At 40.5% G+C, this 20,548-nt stretch overlaps 1 protein-coding gene across 1 annotated transcript in view; it reads right to left on the bottom strand.

Moving 5' to 3' along the window:
- Window positions 1-4,208, bottom strand: part of LOC144790742 (uncharacterized) — a 32,120-nt gene extending 27,912 nt beyond the window's left edge. Inside the window, exon 1 of the mRNA XM_078665452.1 lies at window positions 3,867-4,208. Coding sequence (XP_078521578.1) covers window positions 3,867-4,208 — 342 coding nt within the window. The remainder of the gene's footprint in view (window positions 1-3,866) is intronic.
- Between the last annotated feature and the right edge of the window lie 16,340 nt (window positions 4,209-20,548).

The following is a 20,548-nucleotide window of genomic DNA, read 5'->3' on the forward strand; positions in this document are numbered from 1 at the left end:
GCAGTGTGATGCTGCCATGAACCAGTATTGGAGAATAATAACCCTAAATAGGGGAAAGTGCTGGTGCATTTTAATTCATTATCACCACTTTTAATTGAAAGAATATTATATCTTTTTGGTCCACAGTTCATGATAAACGATTTTTTAAAATTGGTATTTAAACCTAAATCTGACATAAAAACAACAAACCCTGTAATTAATGAACGCAAAGCATTAGGAGTACGCCCCATTAATACTGCGTCATCCGCATAAAGTAAGGTAGTAATGGGGGAGCCATTAATAATTGGAACGTCCTTGGAATTCTTACACAGGGCAGGGCTCAAACCATTAATATATAAAATGAAAAGCAAAGGGGCGAGTACGCAGCCCTGTCGGACGCCTCTTCTGATAAAAATATCATCAGATAGTTCACCATCATTATTAATGCGTACTCTTGCCTTAAGGTCCCTATGTAGATATGAAAGAAAATATACTAATGCATCATCTAAACCATAATCAAGCAATTGTGACCATAACTTAGAACGGTTGACAAAATCGAAAGCGGAACTCAAATCCATAAAACCTAAATAAAGTGGGGATTTTTTAACAATAATATATTTGGCCATGATCAGATTTAAGTTGAGACACTGCTCAACCGTGCCCACATGGCTTCTGAACCCCAATTGGCTGCAATGAAGCACGTTATTATCCTCAGCCCATTCCCTTATCCTCTTAAATAGTACCCTGCCAAGGACTTTTAGTGTATTGTCAATCAGTGAAATCGGACGGTAGCAGGCCGGATCAGACCTGTCACCTTTCTTAAATATCGGTACGATGACACTGTTTGACCAGGATTCAGGGATGGAGCTGTCGGACAAATTGTTGAATAGATTGCATAATAAACGGGCCCAAAAATTGACTTCCGATTTAATCTGGTCAATAGATAGACCGTCAGGGCCAGGGGCTTTATTACTGGCGCTCTCCAAGATTGCATCTTCCACCTCAGATATTAAAAAGTTCAGTTGTTTAGCGTTATTTAATGAGGATGCAGAATCTATAATAGGGGCTGCTACAGTATAGATTTTGGAGAAATGCTCCACCCAGACCTCACCGTTTATATTACAGTTAATAGGTTGGATGTTTGAACCAAAGGACCTGAGTGATTTGACTTCTCTCCAAAACCCCGCAGTGTCTTTTAGCGAGGCTGTCCGTGTGAGTGACTCCCAATGGTTAACCACTAAGGCCTCGGATCTTATCCGCAGGGCGAGTTTATATTTAGATCTTAATTCTCTAACTAGGTTAAAATCCCTAGGATTTAGTTGTAAACCTGCCCTCAATTCCCTGTTGGCCTTTGAGCACGCAGAGTCAAACCAGCGGGGGCTATGATCTATATTGGGCCTAAATGGTTTGGAAGATTCCCTTTTAATAGCCCCACATAAATTACTGAAAGCAACAGTTAATGCTTCGCCATTACTATCAAGCGACAGGCAAGTCTCTATTATCAGAGGATGCTTTTTAATTACCTTAGCCAGGATAGCTTTATTATCCACCCCTTTCCACATTAGTTTTAGCCTATCGGTAGACAGTACCAGATTCTGTGGCCCATTCTCAGTTCTCAGAGCAGCCTTTATGGATTGAGGGTTGTCTAAATATATTCTAAGTGGGTAATGGTCACTATATGCAGAGCAGATGACCTCAGCTTTTTGGATAACATCACACAGGGAAGAACAAAGAAATATATAATCTATCGTGGAAGCACAGCCTTGACCTATGTAAGTTGGTGCAGATGTATTTTCAGCATTAGTTCCAGCAATTTCCATAGAATTAACTAGGTTACGTGATGCTAATAAATTCTTAAGCTCTTCACCATTGCGACATGGGACACTAGTGCGAAACATATGAGCATTAAAATCACCACCAATACAGATGCCGTCAAAAGACCCATACTTCCTCCCCTCCACGATGTCATCAATAAAATTAAATAAAGCCAAAAAGTTTCCATTAGGATGGTTAACAAAATCATTATTATAAAAATTAATTATACATAAAATCATCCTGTTAATGTATTTCACAGCCATAAAACATTTGCCTGGTGTAGGGATCTGTTTGGTTTGTACCCCGGGTTTTATCTTAGACCAGATTGATAGCCCCCCACTGGGGCGTCCCATAGATGAAGAGGAGGCCTTTAAGTTATAACAGCAAAAGCCCTCCACTGTGGGGTTGGCTAAACACCAAGTCTCTTGAAGCAACAAGATGTCACAATTATTGTTGACCCACTCCAACCATTCTTTAATTTTCAATTTGGAGTTAAGACCCGCTATATTCCAACTTACAAGAGAGAGGACAGAATCCACATGATTATTGTTCATAGTTTGGCCTCTTCCGGGAGTCCCTGCCAAGGAACGCAAGGCTTCCTGATTTCCGGTCATCAGAATTGGTGATGGAACAGCTGGGTCAGCTTTCTTTGTTGGAGAGGGTCAATCTAACATATCCAAACCTGACAAAGGTGCAAATCTATTGTATGTATTAAAAGGGAGGACTACTGGCTGGAATTGCATAGCAGGTGGCTGAAAATACCTAGATGGTGGATGGAATTGCAAAAAAGGTAGTTGAAAATGCTTAGGGGGTTGTCTGTAGAAATAACCTAAAGGTAGCATAGTGGCAACCGTAGAAATGGCCGAACAGTTACCATTTATGTTGAGCAAATGCCTTACGATGCCTGGATTTTTAAAGTTAAGAACTATGCAATCTCCGTCCTTATCTTTAGGTAATGGTCCGATCCAGGGCACCCTGCGGACCGATATGATTTCTCTTGATATGTCATATCCAACCCCTTTGTGTTTGGTCAGCCAATCTATGCACTTATTTCGTAGTTGTACCCATGTTTCCCCCTGATCCTCCCTCAGCACCGGTACTCCTGCCAGAACCAGGACAAACGGACATGCATCCGGTGGCAAGTGTAAGGGTAGAATGCGCCCTTCGTGTTTGCGAGGCTTATTAGACCCAGCTTGATCAGTACCTTTGTTGTTATCCACAGCTGAGGTTACTGCTGTGATAGGTTGGGTAAAGCCGTCACCCTTACTGATGGTATTTTTATTATTAGTTCCCAAGGGGGTGGTTTTCCTAGGTGCAGGGGTAGGGATAGTTTTAGTAACTTCGCTAGTTTTTGCACACTTAGCCCCTGTATTAGCAGATCGGGGTTGGATAGTAGGTGGTACGTTAGAAGATGATAGTGTTGTTCCCGGGTTATTCGTACCCTCATCCAATATAATACGAGTGTCCTGTATTTTTAGTGACAAAGTGCTGCTTAGGGAATCAAGGTCTTTTAGTAAACGATCAGCTCTAATTTGATCCAGGATAATAGACCCCTTCCTTTTGGCTACATCGTTTTTAACCAGATTGTCTAATCTGTCCAGTCTTTTAAAAACGTTATTAAACTGGTTGATCATAAGTTTTTCCAAACGATTAAAAATAGTGTCCACTATAGTATCTATAAGGTTCCCATTTTGTTTAGAGAGATTGAAATTATCTCCCATTAATGTTGTTTGGGTCCATATAGTATTACCATTGCCACTGGGCTGAATGATGGGTGAAGGGGAAATGCTATCTGTATCAACTGGGTCTTTGTCTTCCATAGGAACAGATACCGCCCCCATGGATTTTTGTTTGTTCCACAGGTTTTGGGGGGTGGGCTGACTTTTATTCGATAAAGGTTGTTTCCTTTTATTTGCGCTTTGTTTGATAGTGCCTCTTTTTCTTTTTTCCCCTCCCAATTTGTTATTACCGGAGTCTGTAATATCCAAAGTAATAACATCACCCTGGGGAACAGTTGTATGGATTTGGATAGTTTCTACTTGTGTCGGTACCGACGGTGTTAATAAGGGTACCGACTGTAGGCTAACAGCAGCAGTTGTTAAAGGTGCCGAGTCTGTAGCTATGTAGATAACAGTATTTTCGTCTTCCACAACAATGGGCACATTAACAGACGGTTGTAAAGACTTAACCACAGTAACCTCAGGGATGATATGTGTATTCCCATTTACACAGTTAGTAGCGCTCGGTATGTTGTTAGTGGCGTAAGAGCCCATAGAGAACCTCCTCTCAGTCTCTACTATTTCATTAAAAGCAGTGTCAATCAAGGTTTCAAAGGATGTAAGTAGAGAGACGGAGGTATCAGCACCCTGGGATGATATGTCAATATGAGTAGTGGTATCAGTAGAATCACCCATGTTAGTACCTAAATCTAGTACGTACTTTTGAGCAAATCTTAGGGGGGTGGCCCGCCCGACCACAGTCAACCACGGACGGCCACAGACGGCCCGCCCTCTGCCCGGGCTCCGCCCGGAGCCGCCCGCGCGCGTCCGCGTTGCGGAGGAAGCTGTCTGTTTTTATGCGCCTCCGTTTGCGCAAAGCAGGAAGTGGGCGTCGATCTCCCAGGGCAGGCTGGGAGCTGTAGTCTCAACCCCGCTCCGCGGCCGAGCGATGTCAGCAGCTCGCCGTTGGGGGAGACCACAGCGTCAGGAGCCCAGCTGTGCCCAAATGCCCAGTAAATCCGGCGAGCGGCGATGTCCAGGTAAGCTGCGAGCCCCCTCGCAGAGCGTCAGTGCAGCGTCAATGCAGGTTTAAAGTTTTGCCGTTTATGGCATCGGGTTTGTCAAATCTTTTACAGTTCGATTTGGCCTGTGCTAATCCTTGGGTATACCTGGAATCTGCCAGTGTTCTATGATGTGAAATCCTGCTTTTAAGTAGCAGTACTTCAACAAGCGCTCCCCCAATCCAAGAATTAAACTGATCAATAGACACATCCATATGGGCATTCAACTGGATATTGGGCTTAGATTTCTCTAAGCATTTCCTTAATGCTACAATATCAAGTTTAGACCAAGCACGATAGTAAGTAGTAATAGATGGCAGCTTAGGGGGAAAAGAGTCCAAAGCTAGGCGGAAGGGAATCAACTTGTGGTCACACCATAGCAGCTCTTCCATGTTCTCCACTGTAATCAATCCTTCTCTGGAATAGATATGGTCCAGTATATACCCTGCCCTGTGAGTAGGTTGAGGAACATGGTGAGTCAACTTCAGAGCTAAACAAATATTGATAATCACGGAAGTGTTAGCATTGGTGTCCTTGTCAAAGTGAATATTCAGGTCCTCTTGCACAACTAGAGACTCCATCTCTAGTGAAATTAGCAGAAACTATTTCTTGGAATGAGCTAATAAAGTTCATTACTGGCACTGGAGGTCGGTACATTAATAAAAACATTTATAGTTCATAATTAAAGACATGGCAAGTAATTTCGTATCATGAGTAGGTAGAGCCAGCACAGAAGTGCAGACACATGACTTTTTGTAAATTAACACAAATCCCCCAGCCTTATGTTGCCTATTGACCATGTAAAAGTGTAAACAGCATATCCTGATGGTATAGCAATAGATACCCAAGGGTAACAATGTTCCTTAATCCACATTTCTGTAATAAACAGACAATTAAAATTGCGATTTTCAAGTGAAATGCAAATCTTTAGAGCATGTTTTTATCAATGATCTCGCGTTTATAAGGCAACATTTAATCTAATTTAGAACATTGGAATGTTGGGAGCTCCATTGAAAACAATGGAGTGCTCTGGGCTTATAATTGCTGGTATAAGCCTGGAGCTCCAATATTCCAATGGTTCATTGTTCACAGCTCTGGCTGTGAACAAAGGCTTCATGGAGCCTGAGGGGATTCCAATCCCCTCACGCTCCCATAAGGCTTTTTTTTGTTTTTTTGTTAGAACATTCTGCCCTCAAGTGGCAGGATTTTATAAAAGCCTTATAGCCCTTCGTAGCTGGGCTATACCGGCTATTAAAGTGCCTCCCCCTTGTTATAGGCCCTCGCCTTCAGCTCGTGCCTTTAACGCAGGAGAGAGCCTTTAATAGCCGGTATAGCCCTCTACGGCGGGCTATAAGGCTATAATAAATGCTTGCACTTATCTCACCTCCTTACACCTTTACAGGCCACCACACCTTCCTCTCTGGGCAATATATCTCCCTCTGGAACTGACCCCATAAGAATTTTATTATCACCTTTCTCAGTCACCACTCGTATATAACTCTTTATGGTGGAGGTAAGATTAACAAGGGCCGTTAACAGGGTAGAGAAGTGTAATTAGCACAGGTGTGAACTTAAAATGTACTGTAGAAAACTGTACTGGCAAATAGCTCTGTTGTTAAGTATCATGTACATAGAAGTGTACTGTTGGGTATACCAGGGCGAATTCCGGGTGGGTTCCAGTTAGTTAAGTGCGAGGTGGGAGGGGGAGGGTATAGGGAGATATGTTAAGTTTAATAGATATTAACATTGCAAATGCAACTTGCAGATTGGTATATGCAGGAAGGAAGCACAAGTTGGACGACAGACTAAGAGTATGGGGATGTGAGCACTAATATGTAAGATGTGGCTAAAATTGTAAATACATAACCAGTATGCTTGTGCTATAGTCCGAAATTGTAGAATTATATATTTGTGAGGTCTTAATATAAGCGTATGCATATATGTGTAAAAATGCAAGAAAGTTTGTGTTAGCCTTTTCCATGCGTCGGACAGCGTGGGGCCGTCCGACATCATGGTGGGCGTGTACGTCGGACGGCTGGGGCCGTCCAAACTGCGCACGTGTCATTTTTTGCTGCAGCGGTTAAAACATCTGTTTTTTGTATGTATTGTGCATATTTGTGTATGTTCTTTTATAGTCCACAACCCGAAATAAAGAATGATTGGATTGGATTGGAAAAAACAAAAAACAACATGGGCCACCGGAGAGATCGAACTGGAAGGAGAGAACCTCAGGAACAGGCGACACTTGAATAATGCTTGCCTCCTCTTTCTGGTGGGAAATGAGCAGCAGAAGTTCTTGCCTTTGGCTTCTAAAAACTACAATGAACAATAAAATACAAAAGATAGTTTGGTTTAGAAAAGGTAAAAAATGCAGATTACTTGGTTATTTGGTGTACATAAAGTTTGCTGCTTTATGTCATTAACCTAGATGTGGTGTGTATATTAACCTTTCTACTGGAATTGTGTCTGTTGGGAGATCTAAACATGCAATAAGTTGAACCTCTGAGATGGAATCAAATCTGATGTGTTGATATTCACAAGGTTGTATGTTACAATATCAAATACAGAAATATCATCTGACATAAATATCATGCCCTCAATATTGTTAGCAATATTGTTCTATTGGGCATGGAACTTCAAATATTAACAACACTCCCACAGTATGATTGTCAGGCTTTTATTATAAATAATTGGGGCTCTAAATTAGTTAATACTGTATCCTAGAATGCTTATACCGTGGGGTGCAGTTACTCAATAAGGACCAATTGATGCATTGTCACAAGGTGGATCTTCAAAATTAGGAATATCTGTGGACATCTGTGTTTTGAAATCCATCCTTACATGTTTTGCCATAATTCTGGGTCCTTTTTTGCAAACATATTCTTCCAGAGTTTTCTGATAAAATGTGTCTTAAGAAAACCCTAATGGAACAATATTGCTGCACATCTCATAATCGTAGTTTAGGTTGAAAGAAACTCTTGTTCTTCAGAACGAGGGACTAACAGACTCAATATTCATCTTGTTTAACATCATAGACCATTCCACAGGAAGGAAGCAGATTTAATTGACGCTCCCCATTACTCTATTCTTCATATGGGTATCTAAAATGGAATATCTGCTTTCCCACTGATAATAACACATCTTGTCCAATCACAGAACAGCCAGAACTTGAGGCCGTCCCATTTTCGAAAACAGGTGAAAGCCTGAGAAAATATTTTAAAGGTTCTGTGGGAAGTCTGTAGAAAAAACAAGCCACAATTATATTAACAGTTGTTAAACCATTGCTAATACATCACTCACATTGTTAATATTCTTGATAACTATAAGCAAGTGAAATGTATTATGCAGGAGTTTCTGGTGACCTTTCAAAGTGGTGAGCTGAGTGAAGTGCACCACCACCTCCCAAAAAATAATACCACATTATGCCCCCCTACAAAAGCCCATACTAAAAATTCTGCCACAAAAGTTCAAAACAAAACAAACACTTCATACCTTGCACATTATGTTAATTAAATGAATTGTACTTACCGCGGGCTCTGCGTCCACTTAGCTGTCCTTCCGAAGACCGTGGAATGAAGAACCCCCTAACCAATCCAGGCGCTTCTCTCATACTGCATGAGAGCAACACCAGGATTGAATGGAGCAGGTAGGCCTAATGCTCCTTAATTCCTTAGAGGCCTGTGCTTGATCATTCTTCTGATAGTAGGGTGTCAGTACACCCACACACTTTTCTCAGGAACCTTGCTTCTTTATTATACTCTCAGTATGCACATATGTGTGCAGTAAAGGTTATAACTGTTAAGACTAAATGTCCACTAGATAACTGAATGACTTGGTAATGGGTGGCTTTTTGACATGTTGACACTATGCGCACAACTTTGTTCTCTAAGTGTTTTTCTATTTCAGGGTGTTTTCATAGAAAGTGAACTCACAGGACACAAGGGGGTGGATAAACAGTAAATGTGTGTGTGTTGGTTACAGGCAGAATGTGGGAAAAGATGTAAAACAATTCAAGTTAAGGGGAAGCAAGCAAAATCCAGATAGATGAAGTTTAAGCCCCTCATGCCTGTCATGTTCCTCTTTAGGAAAATGATTAAAGGAAATTCTACATCTTCACTTGGGCAGGGATGTAGCCTTATTGCTAGAGCAATCGACCTTGAAGCTGGGGAACTGGGTTCGAGTCACAGCAGGGACGCTCAACATCCTGTGATTCTGGGCAAATCACTTTATCTCCCCGAACCTTCCAAAAATGAATGTGTCCATCAGTAATGAAATTGGGGCTCATGTAAAGTGCTCTGATACCTGATATCTTCGGGTCGAGTTCACACTATATAAATCTAAAAAAACAAAAGATTGCAGACGTGCCCTAAAATATTAGGAGAGAAGAGTGCATCACAAATAACTTTATTAGAAAATTGTGCAGTTCCTATACAACCGCACCAGGTGATACCATGAATTGCATACTGATGACCAGGTGCTGTTATTTTAAAGGCAACAACCACAGTGGTAGAAGCAGCAAGGTAAATCTGGTGCAATACACAGAAATCAAACCAAATTATAAAAGTGTATAGTTTTATTTAGTTTAATGAGCTTTATTGAGTGAATAACCATAGAAAGGAAAGCCATGTAATTGACATATTAATTGTGAGAAAGTAAAAAGGGAAAGATAGGCAATAAAGTACAGTAGAAAGCTATTTTCATTTTAACAATATCATAGGGAGGGAATGGAGAGAAAGAGGAAACAAAATACAGATCTGTAACTGAAGATCCAGTAACAATATAAAATTACTAAAAAGGAAAGAAATAAACTATCCAAAAAACAATTCAATTTTGAAACAAAACCTGGGATTGGCAGTCAATAAAGGGGTCGATAATTTAATTACAAAAAATCATCATTATATTGAATACACTTTTTAGTAATGTTAGGCCAGAAGGAATAATCCTGTTGAGTCGGACCATAAACATTGAATACTGTTAAGGATATATTATTAATAGGCAACTTAACTAACAGCCATTTACCCTCCAAATATTTTTCTTGAGAAATAACAGATCTTTTTATGACACAAAATAACTACCCCTTTTTTGGGTGGTCATAGGAGACACTAGAACTAAACCAACCCAATTCCGTTTAAGTTTCAAAGCCTCTGTCTCCGTAAAATGAGTTTCTTGCAACAAAATTACGTCAGGATTGCATGAGGCTAGATGGTAAAGTATTCTCTGCTTCTTTATAGGGTTAATAAAACCTTTCACATTCCAAGATACAACAACATGATCGTCCGTGATGAAATGGGAAAAATATTGTAGTGAAAAAAAACGTACATAGGATGAGAAATATAATAAGATCAGTAAGAGAAGAGTCAGAGAAAAGGAATAGGAGAGAAGGAAAGGAAAGGGAATGAGTAAAGATATAAAAGGAGAAAGTACATGTCAAACCTAGAGTGATGACTTTAATACATACCTTCAAAGGGAGACAAGCAAACAATAAGGACTGGTGACAAGCAATAAAGACGGCACATCCAACAGGGGAAGACGTACCACGCCGGGAGAATGAAAAGGAACAGGGGATGAATATGTAAGGGTCCGGATCATCTGCAGTGGTGGTAAATAACAAAGAAATAAGAATCACATAAATATGATTGAATACAGATACAACCAGCAAGAAATAACATGCAAAGAAAGCAACACATGAAGATTATAGTGGAATTATCATGAAACTCTCAAATTTTCATAGGCTGTCGTATAAAGGTAAAGTTATAGAAGAAGGACCAGCTGTGTCCATGGGGGATGTACAGTGTGAATGAAGAAATGTTCGAAGATCTGCAGGGTCTTCAAAAGTAGAGGTGTGGTTCTGGAAAGTCACTTTAAACAAGCATGGATGGAATAAACCATAGCGCGCACCCAAGGCTTGTAGCGCCGGTCTGAGCTCAAGGAACTCCTTCCGCCATTTAGCTGTAGCAGTAAAAACGTCTCGAGATAATCAACAATTTAGCACTAAACCAAATTAATTATTTTTTTATCTTGGCCGCATTTAAAACTTGCAAAAGGTCAATACATTTAAAAAATAGGAGATTACACTACATGGCTTTGAAGGAGCAGATGAAGAAGAGAGGTGAGGACCCAATCTATGGGCACACTGGATGTTCAAAGATATTGATGCCGAGAGGTCTGGAAGTTTTGGAAGAAAAGTGGTGAAGAAGGTCACTTGGTCACCTCCTTAAACCCCCACCTTAAGACCCTATACGCAAAGGTAATTTTGCCTGTTTCTGTTTTAAAGGTCCGCAGCAAATTTCTTCAAGAGTACAACATTTTCCTCCAGAGACAAAATCTTTGTAGAGACATCTTGAAGGTGACTGACATGCTGTTCCATAATGGACATCCTGTTATCGAGTGAGGATCACTTTGTATCCAGAACTTGAAGACGTGAATTGGTTCCCTCAATAGAGCACGTATTTCCTCAAAGACAATGTCCAATGATACAGGCGACGGAGGTTTCGGTGGAGAAGGAGGATCTTGCTTGACCCTTTTGTTAGCTGAGGAGGGTGAGTGCAACTTTGATGGGGCAATAGATATAGACGCTGTCTTTGAAGAAGTAGATTGAGCCATACTGACAGAGTTATGCAACTCATCCAAAGGGGGCGCAAATGACGGAGAGCCCGATAGAGGCAAACAAGCAGTAAGTATTTTATGGGAGTGTAATAGTTGTTTATACTTGCCCATGTATTTAAGAAAATGTGTTTAAACTAACATGGCAGAAAAATCCAATAACATCTCCTTTTTGTAAAAAATTAAAATGAAAGTCCAGTGACATAGATCTTAAAAATGTAGCTGGAGGAATCCAAAATAAACTGAGAAAAAAGAGGGAAAAACAGTACCTTAATAAGAATCCAGCGCTGAGAGGAAAACCTCCAGTCAAGGGTAAAAACAAAATGGCCGCTGGAAGGTAGCAGTCTTTGTCCCTCGACGTTTTATTTAAGTAGAAGCAGGAAGAAGAAAATGAAGGACCGCTTCCTAGTCAGTGGAAGTTCTGCTATTAATCTCACCCCATTTTAGCTGAAAAGTAGCTCTGAAACTGCCAAATCGACGTAGCGCAGAGCCCCGAACACAGTTGGCCATCTTGGGATCCTCCGTGAGCGCCTCAAAAAGTTTATAGTTTTGACTAGTGATTTCATTTGCTTTAATTAGTTGCTAACATGCTATAGAAAGATGGAGTTGTTGTAAAGGAGGCATACTTTATTTCTTTTTACTTTGACATTAATACATAATTTAGTACATTTAAATTCGTTTTAATTCAGTACTCACAATTTGCAAGTGGCATATGTTTAGTATGTATGAAGAAGTAGTGCAAGGGTGTTGGTGGAAATAGGATGGTAATACTTTGTTATAATAGTGCTGGTGCAAAAAAATGAGCTAGAAAATAAAAGAAAATTGTTAGTTTTAGCGGACAATACAAGGTGCACATGCAAAGCAAGTTTTGGGAGGAAGAATGTTTGTTACTAGTTTGTATTTAAATGGTTTTTGTTATCAAGACGATTGTATGGCCTGTACCAATACTGTTGTTGCATTTTTACGAAAGCCTATATGCATGCAAATCTGTAAGGACTGAAATGGCAATTGCAGTGAAAAATACATAAATGACCAATATTTGTGTTGCGTAGTCAAGATTGCCTATGTTTGTGGACATCTTTACAAAAAAGAAATTACTCCAGCAACTTTTTTTCCTGACAGCAAAGCAAAACAAATGACTGCACAATGACGATTAGTGAAATACACTGTGCTTGACAGTCTACAGCAACCATACAGCAATCACTCTCTAAACAAATTGGTCATACATCAGCAATTAAAATATTATACTGTTAGCATAGGGAATATATCAAAGAATACACCCTGGCTTTCAATTACAATCTACAGATCATGTTGCATCAGCAGTACAACACAAGGCCTACCTGATGCACCATCCCCAAAACTTAATGGGAACACAACTGGGACAACGTTAAAGTCAGCAAAATGCTACAGTCTTGATGGACACCCAATCCCAGCCATGGCAAACCAAGAAAAACACATTAAAATCACATTCTGAATGGAGCTCTCCAAAAGCTCACTCTCCAGCGAAACATCTTCTTCTACGTTTTTTGACAAAGAGATGTAATGAGCTCTCTATAACAGCTAAATATGTCTGTGACTAGACTGAAAAAATATGTAATTTTGACCTAGTATGGTTAGCTGCTTGCACAACACAGAGCATCTTATCAACATAGCAGAATGCAGCCTGCCTGTTAATGCAACCTCACAGAAGACTTATTTATAAATCACCACAGTCCATTTATTTAGACTGCTGATGTGTATATGCAGCACTGCACACAAGATAATTTATGATAGAGAACCAAAGGAGAAAGTCATATGGAGGTTAGAAAACCTTTCACTATTATGTCCTTAAAACTGTCACTACACACAGTTCTGCTCAATGCATGATTTGAAACAAGCAACTGCAATAGTATATATTTTGCATTGGTGTGGTGCAAAAGAAATGCCTAGCAAACAAAAATTGGTGTGTTGCATCAAATAGTAGAGCAAAACAGCACCATATCTACAGAGATATAGTGTGCTTTCTTACTCCCCGTTACATTGACGCTCTTTAGGCAGGCTTATGACTTATCATTGTCTACAAACCATGCAGCAATTCATATGGTAACATCTAATCTATGAAAAATGGGTATGAAGGAAAACTAGACATTTTTTAAATATGCCCAAGATACTGAGTTTATGAGTAGTGGGAATTTGTACAACTCTGCATTTGGGGTTACCCGTATTATTGGACCTGGCTCTCTCAGGAGGGGGACCCCACAAACCTTTTGCGTTCACCCTTCCTGTTTTTCAAAATTCGTTTTTGTTGGCTTTAGGACTCTGTGCACTTTACCATTGCTAACAAGTGCTAAAGTGCTTGTGTTCTCTACCTACAACATGGTAAAACTGCCCTACCTACACCAGATTGGCACATAAAATATATTTGTAAGTCCCTAGTAGAGTGGCACTGTATGTACCCAGGGCCCGTAAATTAAATGTTCCTAGTAGGCCTAAAGCCCTTTTTATGACATCCACTAAAGTAGTACTTTAAACTTATATTTTTATGACGTAGAAGTCGACCCTAAAGTAGGCCCCACAGGCCCATAGGGTACGGTACATTATATTTAAAAAGCAAGACACGAGGGTTCATGTTTTACATGTCCTGGTAATGAAAATCTGTTAAAGCCTTTTCCACTACTATAATGCCTTCCTCTCCCATTAGATAACATTGAGTTACCTTATTACATTTAATAAATTCTAACATTTGATTAGGAGAAGGTAGACATAGCTTGTTTGGACTCAAATAAATTGTAATTGTAATGTCAAATCCTTTTCATTGTAAAGTTGAATTTCTTTGTGACAATTCTGAAAATGAGTTTTAGAAAGCTGGCATTTTTTTGCCCTAATTATTTAGTGCCTGCCTGCAAGTGTCCTGGGTCACATGACTTTGAATGAAAACCCACCCAGCCTGGCTGGCTAGGGATGGAGCTGTTCCTTTCCCACTTACACTTCAAAGGGCTTACCTCCAATGCACACAAAGAAAGCTGACACCAAGAATGTTTCATGCCAAACGTCTTGCCTGGAACCTTGACAGGGTAAGGCAAGAACTTTCCAGAACCAGAGGAGGGTTGCCCAGGATGTCCCCTTATTTCAAAGGCTGGTACCAGGTATACATATTGGATCCTCAGAACAGAACATGATACATTCCTGAACATGTGAAAGACTTCAGAACAACTGCCTGGACACCCAGACAACTGCCCGGCTGCTACTGGAGTACTGCCTTGCTATTTGAAGGCCTGCCTTGGTGCTCTAAGGAGAACTGGACCATCCCCTCAAGCCCAGGACCACCAGAAGTGACCCTTAGGGCTAGTTGGTTGACCTCCTGTGTGAGCTACAGGTAAGAAACAAGCTCCAGAGGACTTAAACTCTACCTCTGGCCTCTGCTGGAGTGAGTTCTAAGCCCACTGAGTGGTGCCTACCTAGGTCCTTGACCCTTGGAAGTGGTGTTAGAGATACTGTACGTGCAGAACCCTAGAACGTGGGCCTTTGAAAAGTTTTCATCAAAAGTTGCCCAGAGAACTAACAGAAGGCAGGGACCTATCTGCTACCGGATCCTCCTAAGGTTCATCGCTGCTTGGCCTGTCTTTGTGGTAGCTCCTGCTATGTTCTTCTCAGCAGCAAATCCTGCTCAAATAGAGCTCTCAGTGAAGGTGTCCTGCCTCATGGAGCCCTCGTTGGCCACATTCTGTGGAGAATCGTGGCTCAGTGGTTAGAGGCGGCAGACCCGGAAGCTGAGATCGACCGTGGACCAGGGTTCGATTCCCCGCCTCGGCGGGTCTCGGGCTCAAAATTACACGGACTCGACAATTCTCGCTCTGGTGCCTACTCAACTCACGGGGTCACACTCTGCGACTCTGGGCAATAGCTTGCTTAATCTCCACTACGGCCCCTCACGGCGGGATGCCTGGCTTTCACCTTGTGGACACCCTGCCGGGTTTCTCACAGGGGAATACCAGGACGGGTTCCCTAAGCAAGCGCCGGGACGCTTATGGGCAGCTGTGCGCTTTACAAGTCCAGCACATTTACATTTACATTTACATTTACATTCTGCAGCTTCATCCCACTGGAGATTTTCGACTTCCCAAAAAAGTGACTTAGTCCAAAGGACTAAATCATTAACAGATGCTCTTACCAACGGCTAACCGTTGGCCATGCCTCCACCTCAGACTCCGTCTGCTGCCTTACCTTGCTGAACTCTACCTTCCACGCAACTTTTCTTTGACATTTCTCCTAAATCTGAAGGTAAGCCAAGACCGGACCTAATCCACTTCTTGTATCTGACACGCATTCCATCAAAGTTGGCCTGAACTTTTGACTTTGCTTTTGTCTCGTGCGCCCAGATACTAGCGATTGGCACTTTGATCGGTTAGGAGCTGTTTTGCACTAAAAATGTTACAAATTCTTAATTCCGGTTCTACTTTTATTCATTACAATTTACTCTATTTTTCTAAATTGGTCTGGGAGTTTCTTGTGTTGTCTTTTGACTCTATTACTGTTTGTGTGATGCAAAAATACTTTACATGTTGGCTCTAAATTAAGACAGTTTATACCTTAATTCCAATGTAATTCACGTTATTTTATTACATAGTTCTGTATATTGTCTTTATTATATTTAGTAAATGCTAATAAACAATTTCAACACAAAAAAAGAGTGACTGCTTTTGTGCCAAGCTACCAGAGGGTTAAGCCCAGGTTAATTTAGTGACTTTTGTAGTTCCCCTAACAACGATTGTGGTTGTTGTTTGAGCAAGTGTTTTACACCCCTCCACCAGTAACTTGATTTCTTACACATAATATCATGTGAGTGACAGAGCATTTTGTTTAACATGTTCTTTCCTGCACACTGGCTTACATTAAGAAGATGAAAATGGACAGTAATTCAATTCATAATACCAGGTGTTCTCCTGTCCCCTATTCCCACATGTTTTGCAATAACAATGATACCCCAAGTAAATAGCTGAGCCTAACACAAGATACAAGAAAGGCATCAACATTTTTGTCTTGCAAATTGACCCATTTTGGCGATGTGGCCATATTTCGGCTGGCACCAATGGAAACCTAATTATACCTGGGTATTTCTGAAACAATCACACATTTATTCACTCATTTCTCTGAGGAAAAGATCCAGAATGTGCTTAGATTAATAAGCTCCCTATCACCCAGTGTTCTACACTTCTCCTGGTAACCTACTTATGTGGCTGGACCTATCACCAGTGACACAATAAGTTCCGTAACAAAATTTGGAGACACCTAGTTTTAGGTATAAAAATTATGCCATTTTGGCAATGAGAATAGCTGCAATTCCTGGCCCTGGGCTTGGCCCCAACTAAGGAAAACCTACTAATCCAAGACATTTCTGAAAAGTATACACCCAAGAGAGACTAGGAGAGTGTGTGGTGTGTTGATTCCATGACGTTTTCTGACCCAGAATGGCCTGCAAACCTCAAACTTTGGCTAAAATCACGTTTCCTTCACATTTCTGTGAGGGAATCTGTAGGGATTCACACCATTCCTACCACCCAGTGTTCCCACATTTCTCCTGAAAGAAAATGTTAACACACTGCATTGGAGGTGGTATGATATCTAAACAATCAGTGGCATTAGGTGAGGGATGAATATGTCACTGGACACAGCCAAGACGTGATTCACAGTGTCTCCAGACAATGGCTGAAATAGGTTAGTGAAAGAAAGCCATTTGTTTAAAAGTGTGAACCCAAAGCCCACCCTATGAGCATTGTGTAAATTGGTCTACTTGACAACTGTGCTGTTGAAATGCAGACCTAACAGGAAACAAATAAATAAATAGGAAATGTCAATATTGTGTAACTTCACGTTAAGGCGAATATTTACTATAGGCCACTGTTTGAACAATTTGAAGATCTCTAGTACTCACTCCTAATCAGGTAGGTCACCACCGGTTAAATTAGGATAGTTGTTTTTTAATTTCTGTGGGTATGTTTTCATCGGAGGCAGATTCCAGAATATCACTGCCAGTTGTGCTTTAGTATTGAGCCCCTTTTCAATAATTATGTGACCATTCTGTGGAACTAATACACAAATGTTTTGTTGTGAGTAGGTGTTATTGGCAGTCACAGTACTCTCAAATTACTCCTGAAATCCAAGAGTAAGTTAAGAGTACTGGTACCTTAACCGTGAAAGGGCCTGTCCCAAAAGTTCTAGACCTGTTCTAGAGTCATAATTCAATGGTTATTTTCGCAGCATGAAAGTGTAAAGGGGAGAAAAGTTGTTAGGAGCCCAATAAATTAGCTAATAATTGTCTTGGATACATATTAACCACTGACAACTATGTAAGGTTAGTTTGATTTATTACAAAGCTAAAAATAACTGAACATAGAGGCACCTAAACACGAGAGTGTAGAAATACAAGGGAATTAGCATGAAGCCAAATCCGCGCATCCAGTTTAGACAGTGCAACATAAAAAATACAAATTGTTCTAGAAGTAGGATACAAAAGATCAGGAAACATGAGTCCAAGTTTCCCTGCATTGAGGGTTGGTGAGTGAAAAGCATTAAATCCATACATACTTTAACACTGAGATGATGTCCCTACTCAAGCATTTTCAAAAGAGAAGATAAAAGGTGCACATGGAGTCTTCCTAAGAAGTCTCTCCCCCATCAATGGGGCGTGTAGCAAAAAGCTACCAAGACTGAGCTTGTTCTAAGATGCTCTCTCTCTGTAGGCAAAGAAGAAGTGGGGCACTATCCCTATCCCCAACAACAAGTTATCCATAGGTAGCACTCCCAGGTTGCAGTGAGAATCACGCCATCTGCTCCACGTACAGTCCTAAATGTAGTTTTTCACGGTGACAACGGTGTACCTTCATTGTAACAATTCGCCCTTGGTTCCCAGGCCTTCTCCTGTGTAAAGCACAACAGCCTTCTTTTATCGACTCAGGCCACACGATTGTAATTCCTTCTCTACTTGCCTGACTAGTAAAATAAAGACATTATTCTATCTAAAAAGAGCGGTTCTACACCTGCAGTACAAAACAAGAGAAAGAACATATTCCACAGCACACATGAAATTCATACTGTCAATTCTAAAGTAAGAGTTTTCAGAGATTTACATTTTAGGACCAAGAAATCAAGCTAACATAAGAAAATTTCATAGAAGCTTTAAGAATTCACATAACATTAATGCAATTTCAACTAATGCATTTACCTACATGTGAAATGACATGATTGGGAAGCACATTTAATACATAAACCGTGGTCAATTACACAACACAAGTTTTTCGTGTGGTTTCTGCTAGTTACATTCATTTTCTACGTTGATTCTCCATGCTACTTTTCAATGGCCTAAAATATGTCATGTATTCATTTTAATACATTTCACGATTCTAACACATTATGTTAATACAATAATGGGTTGTATGCGGGTGCGATCTACACATGATTATAATGCACCCCTACCAATGAAGTGCGGTTTCCACTCTATCACAAAGAGCACCATAAAGGTCAAAATAAAATATTTGGGAATTGGGCACTTTATGTTTGAGGTGTACATAAACAACTCACAGATGATAAATAAGTATTAACAATTCATATGTGGGAAGGGATGTATAAACCTGAATGATTATACAGCCCATCCCTGCTTTTAATGTGAGCAGGGGACACGCAGTGCCAAAATACATCTTGCAAAAGCCAACTTCCATCTTCAAGCAGCATAATGTTTTGCTAAGCAATAGCATGCTTATTTCTCTCTGAATCCAAATTAATTATTAATGCTCATGCAACTCTAACCCATATCCCATGCGAGAGCACCAATTTGACGGTCGGATGCATCATATTAATCTCTCAGATAACATGCAGTCTGCTGCCCAAGTATTTATATTTCGAGTTCCTATTAGTTCGATGGATATAATCCCATTAATATGTTTCTTCTTAGTAATAAAGAGCTGAGTTAATGCGTCCTGGTGTTCAGTTTTGTCTAAGTTGTTTTTTTAGTCCTTTGCATCCCTAATTTAAGATCTTTGTAGAAATATACTGCATAAGCAAGCTGTGACTTCAAAGAGGTTGGATCAGTTTCAGATAGTAATCCCAGTGGAATGTGGTTTACTCTGCAGCCACTGGTCAATGTTTTATGGGCGAGTAAAACTAGCTCTAAAGGCCTATTGATTTGCTCCCCAGTGGGATGTGAATTCCATTTAGAAGCTCTGAATCTAAAAAGAACAACATTTTAGAGGGGTTGAAACACACATTTGTTAGTATTGCTCACTTTCTGGGCCACAAAGTGCCAATCAGATGCATCTATAGATACTGATAGATTGGGGTTCTTCTGGGAAGAAGCTAAAACATAGGGAGTGCTAAAAGGTGCATTTGTGTGATTGTTTATTAAGATACTGGCTACTGTACAGTATGTAGGATAATGCCAGTCTGAGAACTTTGTTACAGGACTCTGAAGTGACCAGTGCTTCATGTTATGGGAGGTAGATATCCTGTAAAGCAAAAGAACAATGCTCTGCCCTTCACATGTAATTGCTGGCTTTATCTCATTCAACTCTCTTTCTCCCTGTCTCTCTCTCTTTCCCTCTCTCTCTGACAGAAATGTCTTGCTTTAGCTATTTTTCTCTCTCTCGAACCCTAGCTTTCTTCTCTCTCTCTCTGCTTCTGTATCTGATGACACAAACACACGCATGCACAGTCACACACAATCCCACATGCTGCGCACACACACGTATGCTGCCCCGACATGCATATCTATATACCCACATACTCATGCACTCTCGTACACACATTCTCATATGCATACAAACAGGCACAAACTTTGAGAAATGGACCATCTGCCACAGTAATCTGAGGCTCCTTTCAATTTCCACTGCAGTACTCTCTTTGCTGCATGTCTAGCAGACTGGTTGCCCCGGGAGAAACAACATGAAATACTCCTGGAGGGGCAGGGTGGTGGGCTGTATATTTTCTTTTTCTTTCTCATTTGCCTGACCCAAACCAACGATAAAAGAGCTATAGGTTTTCATGAAATACCATGAAAATGTCCAAAATGTAGCCTTTGTAGAAAGATTTGATTTGCCAGTATCTTGTGCTACATTTTTACGCAAACATGCACCTTTCATAAAAATATCAGCAGGAGACTGGTTCAAGTAGAAAATTACTTTTGGTAACATTACGCAAAATTGCATCATGCATATTTTTGAAAAAGAGTACAAATTTCGTGTAATGCTGTGGGGGTAACACTGGGACGGATTATCCTATCCAGAATTAAACCTGAGAACAAGTGGGTAGACACATAACATCCCCATCTTGCTACAGTGAGTGTGATGACAGCTTTAATTTAATGGAAGCATCTGAAAATCTTTATAATTTATGAACTCCTCT

Source organism: Lissotriton helveticus, chromosome 11 (assembly GCF_964261635.1).
Source record: "Lissotriton helveticus chromosome 11, aLisHel1.1, whole genome shotgun sequence".
Taxonomy (NCBI): Eukaryota; Metazoa; Chordata; class Amphibia; order Caudata; family Salamandridae; genus Lissotriton; species Lissotriton helveticus.